The sequence below is a fragment of the Salmo salar genome, chromosome 28 (assembly GCF_965601325.2).
Source record: "Salmo salar chromosome 28, fSalSal1, whole genome shotgun sequence".
Lineage (NCBI taxonomy): Eukaryota > Metazoa > Chordata > Actinopteri > Salmoniformes > Salmonidae > Salmo > Salmo salar.
The window spans coordinates 5,162,722-5,181,288 of NC_138318.1; the positions used below are offsets into that span (position 1 = coordinate 5,162,722).

An 18,567-nucleotide genomic window follows, 5' to 3' on the forward strand; every position below is an offset into this window, starting at 1 on the left:
GGGTCTGAATACTTTCCAAATGCACTGGAGTTACTTACCAAGACAGTGTTGAATGTTCCTAAGTTACCTAGTTAGAGTTTACTTAAAATGGCATGAAAATCATTGTCAACACTTGAAAATGGCTGTTTAGCAATGATCAACAACCAACTTGACAGAGCTTGAAGAATTGTTTGGTTGAATATTTGTCAATTATTCTTAATCTAGGTGTGAAAAGCTCTTAGACTTACCCAGAAACACTTACAGCTGTAACCGATGCCAAAAGGTGATTCTAACATGTATTGACTTACGGTGTTGTATACTTAAATCAACTGTTTATTTTCCATTAATAACAATTCTTCCGCTGACTTGTGTAGACAATTAAATCAATTTTAAAAATCACACTTTGTAACAACAAAATTTGAAGAAAGTAAAAGTGTGAATACTTTCTGAAGGAACTGTACATGTCAGCAGGCTGTATATTTATCAGTAACATTAAAAAGGTCCATTCTTGTTTGTTTTTGTTGTTGTAAAGTGCTTTGATGGGAAGATATTTACAGTATATGCAGATACTGTAGCCATAGTGATAAGACAAATCCATCTGATCCTGACCATGTTTACAGTGCAAAAATCAGATCCAATTCAACAAACCATATAAGAAATCAATTATTTATTAAACAGTTATGAAAGAGATAAATATTTGCCATGTTGCATATCACACAATACAATTGAATTCAATGCAAAAAAAGAAACGTAAATCGTGGCACAAAAGTAAACTGGCCTTGGGCATTGAATAACTTGAGATGTATACGTTGCACATCGAACACCACTTAATTCATATAAAAGCTATGAGCAATTGCAAGATTTCAAATAAGTCTCAGGATGTCATTGATAGAAAACCCATGTGTAAGTATACACTATGAACATACAGGGTAGGAATGAACAGCTCGCATCTCTTTTTCAGCTAACGACAAAAACAAGACATCAGATTAGTTCTCCCTCAACCAACATTGTGCAAAAAAATACATTTAAGAGTGCTTAATGTTATATGAATTTACAAGGCACTTACTAGTAGTGTGTCCTAGTATGAAAACCCATACACAGTGAACTATAAAATAATAATTAAAAACATACATATACACATCATTGTAAAACATTCAGAAGGCATTCCGAGATAGCTACAGTATTTCACCAATCCTGGGGCTTATTCAAGGTGGTGCAATTTTACAGAACATTCAGATAGAAATGTATTGTGCTGAAAAGGCTTGATAATTCCTGATGTGAAGAATGTGGATTTTCAATACCTCTATAGAGTTTATTTCTGATTCTAAACATTGCACCTCGCTGGGTAAGCCCCTGATCAATTCCTCAATGACAAATCAACTCTCACGTCTTTGGCTCTGCTATCCGGTGTACGAAGAGTGCCCCCTTGTGGTACACTCAGGAACTTGCACATTGTATATCCCACACATTGAAAGGGGCTCTTCGACATGTAAATCACCAAGCCCCTAAAGGATGTGCGTAAACAATGTTACTTTCTAAAATTGAAGAATCTACTCCGTGATATCAGTTATAGCCATCCAGCCAACTATCCACAGAGGTATTGCTTCACAAGGGAGTGAACAAGCCCTTTAGCAAGTCAAATTCTTTAGGTTACAGCACAAAATCCTACCACGAATGATGGCGCTCTAAGATCCTAAAGCTGTGCAAAATGCGTAATTAAACGTACCCTCACAGGGATTGCAAGTAATTAATTAAAACATAAAAAAAAAATGGGGGGGGGGGATGTCTGAAACTACAAATGAGTTAGATTCAATTAAAAATACATGATTTAAAAGCTACTGCTAGGGGTGTATAGCTGTGACCACCCATGTCTAGACCCCTACACACTAGTTACTGCATGTGACTTCAAGCTGCAATTTGTAACTTTTCAAGTGTGCAACTGCAGCTCACAATTAAGGGTGTTCGCACCTCGAGCATCCCATTGGTTCCTGCATGAATGCCCGACAGGCGGGGGCGAAGGACACTGTCTACCGGTCGTCCCCGCCTCCTGCTAGCATAGCAGACGGGCGGCTAGAGCAATACCGTGTACTAGCTAACTTGATAGTTAACGACACAGCGTGCTAGCTAGCTTGTTAGTTAGCTAGCAAACAGTGTTGCTCCCGCCTCCCATGTACCGGAGTCGTCCTCAGGATTAGCTGGCTAAGCTAGCACACAGTGTCGTTCGCTCCCGCCTACCAAACACCTGCCCTCGCCATCTGGAAAACAGTGCCCGAAACACAGGGGCGAAGGACACGGTCTACCAGCGTACGGCTAGCTAGCTACAGTGAAACTGACAGCGTTTGAACTACTTTGCATATATACCTAGCCCAGTGGTGATGTGAGGTGTCCCTGGGGTCATAATGAGGTGTCCCTGGGGTCATAATGAGGTGTTCCTAACCAAGAGGTCAGAGGGCGACACAGACACAGGGGTGTTTGAGGCAGACAGGGAGGATGCCTTTGTTGATCTGGTGAAACTCCACCAGCTGCAGTAGGTCAATGAAGAGGGTGAGGCCATCGTCCATGGTGTAGTACTTCCTACCGCCCTCCTCACACTGCACAGAGAAATAAGAGTTTTATTGTGAAACCATCTATATGCTCATCTGTCAGGATCAAACAATTAGCGCAAAAACATACGAGTTAGATAACTAGCTGTAATCTGCATACCTGTCTGTACAACAACAACAAAAAAACTCAACTATCATTTTTATTATTTAACTAGGCAAATTCTTATTTACAAATGGACAGCCTACCAAAAGGCCTCCTGCGGGGACGGGGACTGGGATTAAAAATGCAGGACAAAAACAAACATCACGACAAGAGACACCACAACACTACATAAAGAGAGAACTAAGACAACAACATAGCACAGCAGCAACACAAAATGACAACATGGTAGCAACACAACATGGCAGCAGCACAGCATAGTAGCAGCACAAAACATGGTACAAACATTATTGGGCACAGACAACAGCACAACGGGCAAGAAGGTAGAGACAATACATCAGGCAAAGCAGCCACAACTGTCAGTAGGAGTGTCCATGTTCGAGTCTGAATGAAGAGATGGAGATAAAACTGCAGTTTTAATGTTTTTTTTCAGCTCGTTCCAGTCGCTAGCTGCAGCGAACTGAAAAGAGGAGCGACAAAAGATGTGCACGCTTTGGGGACCTTTAACAGAATGTGACAGGCAGAATTGGTGTTGTAGGTGGAGGATAAGGGCTGCAGTAGGCATCTCAGATAGAGGGGAGTGAGGCCTAAGAGGGTTTTATAAATAGGCATCAACCTGTGTGTCTTGAGACAGGTATACAGAGATGACCAGTTTACAGAGGAGTATAGAGACTATTATAAGACTATCATCTGCATACAAAATGGAGGAGAGCACTTCCTACTACCTACGACTTCATACACTGCACTCTGAGGTAGTTAGCAAACCAGGCCAAAGACCCCTCAGAGACACCAATACTCCTTAGCCGGCCCACAAGAATGGAATGGTCTACCGTATCAAAAGCTTTGGCCAAGTCAATAAAAATAGCAGCACAACATTGCTTAAAATCAAGGGCAATGGTGACATCATTTAGGACCTTTAAGGTTGCAGTGACACATCCATAACCTGAGTAGAAACCAGAATGCATACAATAGACATCAAGAAAGCCAGTCAGTTGATTATTGACATGTTTTTCCAACACTTTTGATAAACAGGGCAAAATAAAATTGGCCTATAACAGTTAGGATCAGCTTGATCTCCCCCTTTAAATAAAGGACACACCGTGGCTGCCTTCCAAGCAATGGGAACCTCCCCAGAGAGGAGAGACAGGTTAAAAAAGGTCAGAGATAGGCTTGGCGATGATAGGGGCAGTACCCTTAAAGAAGATAAGGTCTAAACCATCTGACCCAAATGTTTTTTGGGGGTCAAGTTTAAGGAGCTCCTTTAGCACCTCGGACTCAGTGACTGCCTGCAGGGGAAAACTTGGTAGCAGGGCAGGTGGAAAAAGAGGGAGACGCATCAGGGCTAGTCACATTAGACGAGGTGGGAGATGAGGAAATGTTGGATGGGCAAGGAGTCAAATAGGAATCCTGACTTAATGAAGTGGTGATTAAAGAGCTCAGCCATGTGTTCCTTGTCAGTAACAACCACATCATCAAGATTAAGGGATGTGAGAGCAAAATTGTGTTATAATGTTGTAATTGCATCAAAGGGTTATTTTATGCAACAGAATAAAGGGTTCTTATAACTCTTTTGTGTCTGTGTGAAAGTGGGCCTCTGGGAGATTTTAACACTGACAGGAGATTTACGATGTCTTTGGGTGATACAGCATTCCAGAGCATGAGTTAATGTTTCTGCACTTGGGTACTGGGGTGAGATGGCTCCAGTATGGAGTTGGGGGGGCCAGACCCTGGTCTCTACACAATGAGGACATTTTTTTACAGCAGATACTGTCTGCTGTGAATTATAAGTATATTTCATACAAATCTTAACCATGTGACCCATCCCATACATCTGTTGTAAAGTAGACTGAAGAAGGATGGACTTTGCTATAAAAATGCTGTGGCTCAAACCAGCTGGTTGAGTTCTCAGTGATCACCTCCAGGGGTGGTTACCGACCAGCTCTTTTACTGCACTAATTAAATAATAAAGTTTGATTGTTTTGAAGAACTCTAAAAGTCTCTCCTTTTGATTACAATAATTCCACCAGAGGGACATGGGCAGCTGTGAGGAGGAGGGTTCATTCTCCAGGTCTTTAACCGTTTTCCAGAACTTCTTGTGGTGTGTGAGAGAGAGTGAGAGAGTGAGTGAGAGAGAGAGAGAGAGAGAGAGAGAGAGAGAGAGAGAGAGAACTGCTCCTTAAAGTAACTAACTTTGGCCTTCCGGATAGTCTAAGTGCTATTATTTGTCATTTGCCTGAACGAGACTCATTCAGCATGAGTATGCGTGTGCCGAGCCTGTCGCTAAATGAAATTCTTGGAGGTGGAGTAACTCTGCAACATCGCGTTGAAACCTGGGGTGGAACCTGTTTTTAAATTCTAATTTTCTTGGTATGTTTGTTAACAATACCACTAATAATATTAAAAAAAGGTTCAAACGTCTTCGACAGAGGGGTTCAAGATGATTCTATACCAATTTACAGAGGCCAGTTCATGAAGGAAGGCTTACTCATTAAAGTTTTTTAGCAAGCATCTATGACAAATCTGGACATGTCGTTTCACTGAGCAGCCATTACGAATGCAGGCTGTAAAACAGTGATCACTAAGGTCATTACAGAAAACACCAGACTGATACCTATCAGGATTCGTTATGAGGATAACACTAAGGAGAGTAGCTTTCCTGGGTGTTTGGAGTCATACCTTGTAGGATTGGTAATAATCTGAGTAAGATTTAGGGATTCCCATTGCTTTAGGTCTTGGTCAGGTGGTTTAAGCATGTCCCAGTTTAGGTCACCTAGCAGGACAAATTCAGACTTAGTGTAAGGGGCCAGAAGAGAGCTTAGGGCAGGTAGGGTACAGGCCGGTGCTGATGGAGGACGATAACACCGAAGCAAAGAGCTATTTGAAAGTTTAACGCTTAAAACCAAATTTACTCTAACTTTTGATATTTAAGTATATTGCAGCAATTCCATTTACTTTTGATACTTAAGTATATTTAAAACCAAATACTTTTAGACTTCTACTTAAGTAGTATTTTACTGGGTGACTTTCACTTCGGTAAATTTCTATTAAGGGATCTTTATTTCTACTTAAGTATGACAATTGGGTACTTTTTTCACCACTGGTTATAATAGGATAGGAGGCCAAGAGTCTGTGTAACCAATAGAGAGCCAGAGTCCCGAGTGTGGGAACAAACAGTCTGTCCCACAATCGGGTAAACATGTGAGTTCATAGTCAACAAAGCACGCAGGAGTTATGAGGTAATGGGCTAGCCATTGTAAGTTCAGAGTCACTCGCCCCAACTGTGCATGTGTGCTGGAGGTTAGGGGGAAACAGGCCAGTGCAGATGGTGAACAGATCTCCAGGTGGAATCCAAGCAGCAGTGAAGCAGGCAACGGGAGTAGGTGTCACACCCACTTGGGATACAGTTTTATTTCATGTCTACCTAGTACAATTATGACTAGACTGTCCTTATAGCCTTGCTATCTCATAAGGGCAAGGTTCACATGATGGGGGAGAGGAAAGTCCACTCACAGGGATGACGAGGTAGTGTTTGGTCTTCAGCTTGTAACACAACGAGAGGACAAAACACTGGGCATGCTGCTGGCTCTCACGAATCAGGAACATCCTACACACACACACACACACACACACACACAATGTGGTAGATGTCATCCAAGGTGAGCATGTTGTTTACAAACTAAGCTACATGCAAAGGAGCTACATTCAAAGGAGCTACATGCAAAGATGTGCCCACAACAAGCACACATACATACCCATCCACCAATCCCTGTTCCTCGATCAGCCTCTGGGCCTGCTTTCGCGACACACCACCGTGGAACCAGAGCTGGGTCCGGTGTATGGCTGTGTAACACACAAACCCACTCATTTACCATTTAGATCAATGATCTGAACAAATATATTCTGTTTGGGAAAAACTGTGAATGTGAACCAATTTGACACAGTATTTGTTTGACTGGACTCACAAGAGGGCCGAGATCCCGGGGTAAGGTTGGGTAGGCTGCACCTCAAGGCTTCTCTCCTCTGAGAGACAAGAGAGGTCATACGCACTAGTAACTCCAGACTGCTACACACAAATCCAACAACAACTTTGTTCTGTTTGGCTTGTCGTTATTCCTCCTGTGACCCTCTTAACCCAATCCCTATTTTTCTTCTCCTCGTCACCGCACCTCTCTTTTTCCATCTTGGAACGTCGCAGAATGACTTAAAATTCGATGATTGTATTCTGATTGAGGATTTTAAATCCCGGATTGGAGGGCTGCTGACCGCAGACTGTGCATGTTTTTAAACATGTTCTTTTATGCCCTCTTATGCACGGTTTTAACTTCCATTCATTGTTACGTTTTATGTGGTGTTGTGTTTCATGTGGAACTATATGTATGCTGCACTCTTGGCCAGGGCTCACTTGAAAAAGAGATGTAAATCTAAATGCGACTGTTCAGGTTAAATAAAGGATAAAATAATTTTTACAAATAAAAATACTACAACACGTCACCTATCTGTATCGTCACCTATCCAGTCGCATTCTCCACCCCACCATCCTCACCCTCCATGCCTGTCCCTCCTCCTTCTCCGCGCTCTGGGCCTCCCAGGCATTCTGGATGACCCGGCCCCCCGCCTTCCCTGAAAAGTCCATGGCGACCAGGCTGGCCTCCGACTCACACCGCTGAGACACAACCTCCTGTAGACGAGGTGCTGACTGGGACAGCTGGTAGTTACAATGCAGCTGCCTCCCATACTGCTCCGGCAGACACAGGAGGAAAAAGTAAAGGGTAAGCATGTGTATCTGTCACATTTTTATTATTTATCCACCATCTTATCCAGTAAGGGTATGCCACATTTTGTATGTTTTTATTTGTGTTTGTTTTGGCATGAATCTGCTTCCATAATAAAGTTCGGGTCATGATGCAATGATAGCCAAGTATTGGGTTCTCCTCACCTTGAATAGTCGAAATGCAGAGGTCCAGCAGGTGCGCGTTTGTTCGTTCTCCGCACACAGCAGCTTCAAGTCCTGCGCACGAATACGGTCTTTGCTGGGCTACACACAAAGAAACGTGTATGCAGCCTATTTCAGAACAATTTCGAAACATTGCTCTCTTGAATGAAGCCCTGGACGGTTGTAATGGTTACCTTGATGCAGAAGGTGAAGTCCACAGGGGCACCGTAGAGCTTGCGGCTGTTGGTGATACTGTAGACGTTCAGGTCTTCCAGGTCAGCCACGTACTGGAGGTGACGGGGCTCCTAGGACACACAGACCATCAGAGACAGACAATCAGACCGTCACACCGACCAAGCTATCCGTCGATGGGGCATATTGAAACAATATACTACAAATATCTTCATACCTGTACAGTAACTATGCCGCCCCAAGTCGTTTAACCATTGATTTAAAATGGAAAGCGTAAAACTAAATTAAATGGCCGTTAAATAGTGGAGGTTAATAAAAATGGTGGATCCCATACACTTACCACAAAGGCCTCGTGTGCTAAGTTTGACGTATTGTACATTACTCTCCGTTACCCTTTTTTGGTGTCGTCATTAGCACAGTATACATGATCCCAATTTTAGCTCCAAGACTTCACCAATTTGAAAAAACTAAAAAAGTAGATTGTGCTTATTTATTGAACCATGACACACACCGTAGTTTAGAAACTGTGCATAGTGCTAAAACAATGAAGTCATTTCTGAAATCCACCATCTTCATGTACCTTTGCCATTTCTTGTAAATTACTTTCAGTTCCTGGATGTTCTATTTCTGTCAAAATCTGGTGCTCCATGGCTGACCTTTGATGAGCCTTTGGTGGAGCAGTAGAGGCCTGAACGTCGGAGGAAGAAGTAGACCTTCTTCCAGGCTTTGCGGCTGGGCTCTCTGACGTGGAGGAAGCCCTGGATCTCAGGACATGTCCCCGACTGCAGCAGATTCTGGATAGAGGCAAGGAAACAACATCTGGGTCAAATCCAATGCACCTTTGTCTAAACCGAAGAAAAGCATAGAAAAATCAACAAGGTTAAAAATGTAATCACTTCAACTACTGAACTAAAAACCATTCCAAAAGACTGTTTCTGTACATCCTCTGACATAATGGAAATGTCATTCTCAATATCTGCCAATTCAATTTGTTTCCTGATACACTTCCCTGGCAACCTGATATAGGGGTTCACATCTAGTTTCTCCTCAGCTAGAGTGAAACCTAACATACACAACAAAGGAGAAGCTATACCAGAGCAGTAGGCCTTGCTCTATTTCCCTACAATAGGCTGCTTACCTGGATGAGTTCTGCTGAGGTCATTCCCTTGGTGACATCAGCACTGTCTGAGATCATGTGCTTGGGGAAGAACAGCTGTAACAGGAAGCTACAGTTGTAAACCAAAGGGCTATTTCAATAACATAAGGCCTCTCTAGAGCCTGTATGGAGGGTTATGAGCAATGGCTTGAGTCTTGATAGCAGTGTTTCAAGGGGGTTAAGGCAAGACGTCACGCAAACAAAAGCAAATGTTTAAAGCCTGACAAAAAACGTTTATTTTGCCCACTGTCTGTTAAGAGACGCACACCTGTGCGAATCAACCTGCCTACCATGCTTAGAAGTAAAGAAATAAAAAATGTTTCTAAAATATTGTGTGTGTGCGTGCGTGGGTGTATGAAGTCAGCCGTGTTAACGAACAGGATGAGCAACGTGAATGTGATAAGAACACAACGTTAACACCGATTCTACTAGGACATCCAGATGCCGGTGATTATTAACATACTAACCCGTTGCTCACACGTCTGACTAACATCTGGCATAACATAAGATCCTATCAGAATCATTGTACAGAATGCATGTTAGAGCATCTTGTATGCTATACTATTCATCACCATCCCTTTCCAGCCATCTAAGCTGATCTCTGTGTGACCATGCATTTGGCTTGGAAATGGCTTCTCTTCCTAGACAAAATGGTGGAGGATGCAGAAGAGCTCAGCAGGCCTACCACAGGTGTCCTGAAGAACTCATATTTGGCGTAGTTCTTGCGGAACAGAAGCTTGGTGTCGCTCTCGGAGGGCCAGGCAGCCTGCACCTCCACCACCACCTCGTGGTCCTCCAGAACTCGCTCTGGGGGGGGGGGGGGGGGGGGGAGAGAAATACTTCACACAGTGTAGGACAGCTACACTGGAGAGCTACTTGGTATGCAGGCTCTCAAGTCAGAGTGAGTCTGAAACCAAACCAACTGAGGCTGTCCGAATATGGACACCGTACTCCAGTTGTCTCATCTTGTCAAAACTTTGATGTCGACTCGCCTTTAGACAACCCACGAGCATTCCAAAAACAATTGCAAATAATTGGAATGCCAATGGCATTTGCTGGGCAATGTTTGGACAGTGTGCAGTCCAGTCTTACCCAGGCCCAAGGCTGAATGCAGCTCGATCAGAGCCCAGTTCTCCTGGTCGCTACAGTGGGTTGTCTGCACCAACAAATGGCACACGTCCCTGGCTGTGGCCCTGGGTATCACCCACAGGGACCGACTGTGACTGTCCTCGCCGAACACCTTGATCAGCTAGACCAGAGAAGCAGACAGAGAGACACTACATTGAGAAAACAGAGTACATTGCGTAATATTCAACGAACATACACATGCATACCAAGACAAACACAAAAGAAAACAAATCCAAAATCAAGGCAAAAATTACATAATGAAAAGAAATTAGAAGGATTAAAAGAGATCATAGATGAACTATAGGAACGCACAGCAATAGGCCAATTCTGGAACTGTCACATTATAAAGCTTAACCAGGGTGAGAGACTGGGTTTCTGATGGCCAGAATCAGTCAACAGCTTTTATAGTGACAGCCAATAATAATCCTTTATTTAACTCCCTTGACACTTCACCCTCCCCTTGAACTTGTCTTGTTCAATCTCTCCCGCTCCCGCTCTCTTATTTACAAGAACTCACACCTCCTCTGTCCCTCCTATCATGTTCCAGAACCGGTCTGATGGGATTGGCACACGGCCTAGCCCGAGCCCCCAAGGCCTGAGAGGAGAGCCAGGTACAGGTTAAATTGAGGACTTGTGACACCCCGACGCAGCCTCTAGCTCAGTCTCTCTCCTCAGCCAACTCCAAAACCAGTACCAAAACCAGTACAACCGGATTTAAACTTCACCTGTTATTTAGCGAAAGCAGACTCCTTCCCGCAAGAGACGAAGACAGGCCAGACAATGGACAAATGCTTGGAGTCTCGTGGGCAGTGTTAAGTAACGCGTTAGAGTACTCAGATTACTTTTTGGTGGTAACGAGTAACTTAAAGCGTTCATTTTTTTATTTAAGTAATCAGTTACTTTTACAATATTTCCTTTGTTGGCGCAAATTTTAAAAAATGAAATCCCTCTACCTAGGCTGTTGATCACACTCTCTTCCTGTTTCTGCACAAACGTTGTGGTGGGTTTCTGGCATGGTAGCCAGCAGATAGATAGCTAGCGAGATGGCAGAGACAATCGCTGTTATCGTGGCAGTATTCACATTACTTTGAATTGGTAGAAGAAAAGGACAGACGTGACTCCTCGAATCTTGACTGACGCTACTTGCAGGATTCACACGCAAACACAGGATCATCGGGTTCAGGCGACTGCCCCATTTATTGCCTGGTAATAAAGCAAACAGTGTAGCTAGATAATCAAGTAGGGCTCAGTTGATAAGAATTTAAATTTCTCCTGCTCCGTCTTCGCCATAAACAGAAAGGAAAGGGAACAACAATTACACAGTTCACAGACCAGTACATATCGGTGGGTAAAACAGCTTGGTAGCCAGTTGTTCTTGTATTTGAACTCTCATTTTACTTTGCCCAGTTGGTTTTATACAGTATACGCATTTACATATGTATAAATAATTCAACAAAATAATTTATTTAAAGTATTGTAAAGGAGAGATTGCGTCTGTCATTATTAGTTGAGTTGGTATAGTCCAGAGCTATAGATTAGGCTGCGGAGGATTTAGGCCAGGGGGGCAACTTTGGTTTTAGAAGTGGGGGGGGGGGCGTAATTATTATATATTCTTTTTTTTTTTCAGTCAGATAAACACTCCAAACAGCCTACCCGACCACTCGAAGGTGGCCCCATGGTCCTAAAGCACACACCGTTGCCTCGTTAATATTATCATTGGAATGTGATACAATGGGAGACAAAAATGCAATTTCAGAATGTGGGGGGGAGACATGTCCCCGTCGAAAGTTGCACCCTTGGTTTAGGCTACGCAAGCCATTCAAAGGTAGTGTGCACCTTTTACTGGCCATAGGAATGAATGACTAACACGCGTAAGGCATCTTCAGAGGGTTTTCTGTTTTTGGTAACGCAAAAGTAATATAACAAGTTACTTTTCATAGTCAGTAACGTTGTAGCATAAGTTCCTTTTTTAAATGATGTTCTCCAACACTGCTCGTGGGGGATGTTTGCACATTCTTTCCGAGCAAGGTATCAATATCCGCTGAATTCATCCTTTCAGCAAAATAGCTTAGTTAAATGTTGAACATTTTTGCTCTGATGTTTGCAATAGCCATGGGGCAAAACAAAACCAACCTGTACCTAGTAGCTAGGTACATACAGTACATTAAACACATAAGTATGGCATTTTAAACAAACAAATAAGTCATCCAGACAATGATGGATGGTGTCACAACATGGTGGAATTTGTCTGTGCAACTATACCACAAGTAAAGATGCTGTGGCAGTAATTGGAGGAACAAGGTGTGTTTTTGTTTGTCTTTATGTGTGTGTGTGTGTGTGTATTAGAATGTGCTTGTGGCACGCTTGTATGTGGTGAGTGTCATGCCCTGGAGCATCTATTGCATTGTGACAGTCTGTCGCCTAGCGTTAAATACGCACAAGCATACCCAGGGGACTCTGCCAATCAAATTAACCCCTGCGAACCACTCAGTCAATAACATGAATCCATTCTATCCCCTCTGGAGGCCCCTCTGTCAGACCAGTCAAATGAACTTATACTGTATTCCAAAGAGGCAATGTTATCAATGTGACAGTTCTACCTACCCATTGCCAATCAAATTAATTCAGAACAATATCCCTGAAGATTGCATAGCCAATTACGAGCCCTTGATCTTACATGCGTGTCACTTCTCGGCGGTGAGAGAGAGCCAATCAGGACTGGGGATTGAGAGGGGCTGCACAGCTCTGGAAAGGGATTGGGTATAGAAGGAACAGAGAACCGTTCCACGGTATTCATTCTGGAAAAATGTGAAGAAAAAAAAAACGTTTTAAATGGAATAAGTCAATCGCAAATACAATACAAATGGATACAACAATGTATAAAAAGAATAACATTCACACAATATAACCAATACATTTCAATTAAAAAGGGTCTGTCTATTTTAAGGAGTCTTTTGTAACCTTCATAAACAACAGGATGTGACATATGACTCAATATCCGAACATGACTCATTGACTTCTGTGCCGGTAGCAAGTATAAGACGTGTCAAATGCTATTGAGTCAGTCACTGTCAACCAATGGAGTCATGGCCATTGTGTAAGTTAAGTCAGGTAGCCCTACCTGCTTCTGTGGATGACGAGGGGCTGGGAGCGGCGAATGGGGGGAGGAGGAGGGTTGGCCACCAGAGGAGCCAAGGTGATTGTGGAGCTACCCAGCAGCTCACCCTCCCCACCAGAGTCCTCTTGTCTGTCAGAGCCCTCGAAGACCTCCGCCCATTGCCCTTGGACCTCCATTAAAAATGACCTGGCTCAGTAAGTGAGTGAGAAAGTATCTTAGTTATCACATGCAGTATTTTCAAGAGTTAAGCCAGAGTTTTGTGACCAAAAAAAAAACATTTACAGCCAATGAGCCATGTGCCTAAAATAAACAAGGAAACCAGTATTTCTATAGTGCGTGACAGATTTCACAACATGTATTAATGTCTAACACCTTCTTGCTCGGTTTCAGTGTTATGACAATGTATTAGTCACAGAAGCAACAGTTGAGAATGAAAACGTCACACCTGCTCCCAACTCCGTGGCATCCTCAACCACAAAGCTCTCTCTCTCGTTCAAATTGACAAGCTATATCCTTTGCTTAGTGTTGCTATGCAGAACATAGCGCTTATAATGATCAGAAGAATGCTGGCAGACATTCAGTTTTGAAAGGAACAAATTGCCTGAATCAGGCAGGCAGACTAGACTGGGTGAGGTGCAGCAATTGTTTCAGTGGAAGGCAGAGTTACAGGGCTCCCGCTGAGTGGACAAAGGGCCATTGTATGGAGAAGATGTACAATGTGTATCAGGTGAAGCCTGCTGCTTCTCTTTATTTGAGCGCCAATTATCAAATTACATTTTATTGGTCACATACACATGTTTATCAGATGTTATTGCGGGTGTAGCGAAATGCTTGTGTTTCTAACTCCAACAGTGCAGTAGTATCTAACAATACACCCAAATCTAAGCAAAGGAATGGAATTAAGAATATATAAATATATGGACGAGCAATGTCAGAGTGGCATAGACTACGATACAGTAGAATAGAATACAATATATTCATATGAGATGAGTAATGCAAAATATGTCAACATTAAAGTGACTAGTGTTCCATTAATTAAAGTGGCCGGTGATTCCTAGTCTATGTATATAGGCAGCAGCCTCTAATAAGCTACTGATGGCTGTTTAACAGTCTGATGGCCTTGAGATAAGTTATTTTTCAGTCTTTCGGTCCCAGCGTTGATGCCTCTGTACTGACCTCGCCTTCTGGATGATAGCCGGGTGAACAGGCAGTGCCTCGGGTGGTTTTTGTCCTTAATAATCTTTTTGGCCTTCCTGTGATGTCAGGTGCCGTAGGTGTCCTGGAGGGCAGATAGTTTGCCCCCGGTGATGCGTTGGGCAGACCGCACCACCCTCTGGAGAGCCCTGCGGTTGTGAGCGGAGCAGTTGCCGTACCAGGCGATGACACAGCCCGACAGGATGCTCTCAATTGTGCATCTGTAAAAGTTAGTGAGGGTTTTAGGTGACAAGCCAAATTTCTTCAGCCTCCTGAGGTTGAAGAGGCGCTGTTACGCCTTCTTCACCACACTGTCTGTGTGGGTGGACCATTTCAGTTTGTCAGTGATGTGTACCCAGAGGAACTTGAAGCGTTTCACCGCCTCTCCACTACGGTCCCGTTGATGTGCATAGGGGGGTGCTCCCTCTGCTGTTTCCTGAAGTCCACAATCATCTCGTTTGTTTTGTTGACGTTGAGTGAGAGGTTATTTTCCTGGCACCACACTCCCAGAGCCCTCACCTCCTGTAGGCCGTCTCGTCATCGTTGACAGCCCATCAGGAAGTACAGGACCCAGTTGCACAGGGCGTGCTTCAGACCCAGGGCCTCGAGCTTAATGATGAGAATGGAGGGTACTATGGGGCTGAATACTTAACTATAGTCAATGAACAGTATTCTTACATTGGTATTCCTCTTGTCCAGATGGGATAGGGCAGTGTGATGGTGTGTTTGTGTGTGTATATATGTTCTTAAATACACCAGCAAATAGTATTACATAATTAGGTCACAAGACTTAATAAAAAAATAATCCTCCGAAAAACATACTGTTACTCCTGATACTGACTCAAGGGTGGACAAATACTTGGAAACTGATTAGTTGGCCATCAATCAACAAAGAGATAAGCAAACAGTGATGAGATCACCCACACAAGAGAGCAATAAAGTTAGCTGCCACTTCACCTGTGCACCCTGCCAGAAAGGTTCAGTACATAGAGTCCAGACAGACAGAAACTCCAGACAATTGTCTGTGGCACTGGCATGTACTGACTGTGTCAACAACACATACTGATACTCAGACACATGTCCTCATCCTGTCTATGGTAAATAAAGGAAAAGAGAAAGAAAAAAAGAAAGACATTTTGAAATGTAAAATCGGTAGGCAGGTAGACTAGCCCAGCGATTCCTTTTGAGATAGCGAATTCATCAGAGGCAGCAGAGACAGCGTCAAAATCTGAACACAACTATGACTTTAGAGTGCGATAAAAATAGCACACAAGTTATTTTACTATGACTGCTGCAGCGCATGGCTGGACTAACTACATCTCGGGCCCAGGGAAATTCCCCACATTTTGCCATGGGACAGAGAGAACATTTTGCAATTTAAATCTTAAATGACAGTGTAAAACTTTTTTTTGGGGGGGGGGGAATACAAGTATTGAGTTGAATACTGGATCAGTGAATCGAGTAATGTGGATCCCTGTGAATCGCCCAGGCCCTATCGTGCATCAAGGGTAGCCTATTGTACTATTACGTTGGATTTTAATTGTACCACCTAAATTTGTTTGACATAAGTACTTTACACCACTGCCAAGAGTTAAGTAAAAATACTTTAAAGTACTACTTACGCTGTTTTTTGGGGTATCTGTACTTTACTATTTATAATTTTTGCCAACTTTTACTTCACTACATTCCTAAAGAAAATAATGTACTTTTTACTCCATACATTTTCCTTGACAAAAGTACTCCTTACATTTGGACAGGAAAATGGTCCAATTCACACACTTATTAAGAGAACATCCCTGGTCATCCCTACTGCGTCTGATCTGGCAGACTCACTAAACACAAATAATTAATTTGTAAATTATGTCTAAGTGTTGGAGTGTGCCATTTGGCTATTCGTCAATAAAAAATAAAATAAACAGGAAAATTGTGCAGTTTCGTTTGCTTAATAAGGAATTTGAAATGGTTTATACTTTTACATTTGATACTTAAGTACATTTTCACAAAACCATTTACTTTTGATACTTAAGTATATTTAAAACCAAATTCTTTTACTGAAGTAGTATTTTACTGGGTGACTTTCACTTTTACTTGAGTCATTTTCTATTAAGGCAACTTCACTTTAACTCAAGTATGACAATTGAGTACTTTTTCCCACCACTACCCCTTGGCCAAATTCATTTAACATCCCACTGGGAACACCACGTCATTTCAACATGGAAATGTGGGTCATATTTGGTTGACGTTGATCAATGAGATTTCCACCTTTATTCACCCGCTCAAAAAGTGCCAGAAGTTTGTTGAATTCCCAATGTAATATCACTATGCTTACAACCATCTACACTGAACAAAAGTATAAAACACAACATATAAAAAGTGTTGGTCCCATGTTTCATGAGCTGAATTAAAAACTCCCAGAAATGTTCCATACACACAAAAAGCTTATTTCTCTAAAATTTTGGGCACAAATTTGTTTACATCCCTGTTACAGAGCATTTCTCCTTTGCCAAGATAACCCATCCAACTGACAGGTGTGGCATATCAAGAACCTGATTAAACAGCATGATCATTACACAAGTGCACCTTGTGCTGGGGACAATAAAATGCCACTAAAATGTGCAGTTGTGTCACACAACACAATGCCACAGATGTCTAAAGTTGAGGGAGCATGCAATTGGCATGCTGACTGCTGGAATGTCCAACAGAGCTGTTTCCAGATAATTGAATGTTAATTTCTCTACCATAAACTGCCTCCAATGCTGTTTTACAGAATTTGGCAGTACGCACGCCAGCCCAGGATTTCCACATCCGGCTTCTTCACATGCGGGATTGTCTGAGGGGTAGTGGGGGGTGCTGAGGAGTATTTCTGTCTGTAATACAGCCCTTTTGTGGGAATAGCTCATTCTGATTGTTTGGGCCTGGCTGCCCTCCCAGGCCCACCTCTCAGCCTATGCCCTGCCAGGCCCACCCATGGCTGCAGTCATGTTAAATCCATAGATTAGGACCTAATGAATTTATTTCAATTGACTGACTTCCTTATATGAACCGTAACTCAGTAAAATCTTAGAAATTGTTGCGTTTATATGTGTTAAGTATAAAAGCACAACCAAATTCTAATGGAAAAACAATGTCAGATTTTTGGTTTAGTTGTCATCTAAGTGTGTTATCACTGCGCGTTCAACCATTTAAAAGGAGAATGTTAGACGTTAAATGTTTTGTATGTATGCAACAACTTCATGCGTTATCACTGTGCCTCATCTAATAGCACAACCAAATAGCCTGGATTGCAGTTGAGTTCACTTCTAAAATTACATATCGCAAGTGATCAATGCTGTTCGAGATTCTGGCAGATTTTTATAGTAATTGTTAAGACCTGCAACTTTTGCATGCGATCTTGAACATACACGCTTTTTATGATTACATAAGACATGTGGAGTTGCATTAGGCTAACCTCAAAATGTAGACACAGATGTTACTCATTTTTAAGGTTGACTAAATACTGTTACATTCGTTTGCAAGATAACTTTACGCTATGGCTATTTACTGTATGACACAAGTCATATTTAATTGTGTTTGGTTGACAACGCAACTAAATATCAACATTTAAAGCATATGTAGAATAGCTTATGCTCAACCTCAAATGAAGCTGTACTGGGATACATTTTCCTATCCTACTAGGAATTTCATTGCACGGTGGAGAAAAACGGGTAGTTGTCTTTCATGTTGAGAACACTACTGTCAAACTATATATAATTTGCACCTCAGCCGTCAACAACAGGGCTGTGTTACCAGTGCAACTTTAGATCACGCATCGCTCGCATATTCTAATATGAAGCGCTTCCTCGCCATATCTGGTCCAGATACTGCGCCATTTCAATCCAATAAATTTACCTTATAATTGGGTTTGGCGAGATGTCAGCTGCCGGGCATATTGAACAACCACTACCAGCGAATTTCAGCCACCTCTTCCTTCGGACGTAGTAATGTTTTCAGCTTCCCCGCAACCGTAACTTCACTTGTGCCCTTACCACACACACTTGGGAGGAGCGTGTCGTGCAAGGTGGTAGGTAAACTACACACACCCCTTTCTTCTAAGGTAAAGTAGGCTAAATGTCCTTCCTCGCCTATTGGGAAAAGTTCCAGAAAGTAGGACATATTGTTCAAATA

General features: G+C 42.6%; 1 protein-coding gene across 2 annotated transcripts; it reads right to left on the reverse strand.

Annotated features, from left to right (window-relative positions):
* Nucleotides 1–631: 631 nt before the first annotated feature.
* grb7 (growth factor receptor bound protein 7) lies at nt 632–18,501 on the reverse strand. Of its 2 annotated transcripts, none has more exons than XM_014179126.3 (14): nt 18,292–18,501; nt 13,213–13,395; nt 12,769–12,889; nt 10,056–10,212; nt 9,649–9,770; nt 8,946–9,020; nt 8,464–8,601; nt 7,810–7,920; nt 7,619–7,717; nt 7,226–7,417; nt 6,645–6,702; nt 6,435–6,522; nt 6,193–6,286; nt 632–2,570 (listed from the first exon to the last, which is right to left on the reverse strand). In XM_014179126.3, exons 2-14 carry the CDS (start codon nt 13,383–13,385, stop codon nt 2,424–2,426), a joined length of 1,575 nt encoding a protein of 524 aa, XP_014034601.2. In that variant the 5' UTR covers nt 13,386–13,395; nt 18,292–18,501; the 3' UTR covers nt 632–2,423. The 2 variants fall into 2 exon arrangements, with proteins under 2 accessions (XP_014034601.2, XP_014034602.2); XM_014179127.3 differs by having other exon boundaries at nt 13,213–13,399; nt 18,292–18,441.
* Nucleotides 18,502–18,567: the final 66 nt, after the last annotated feature.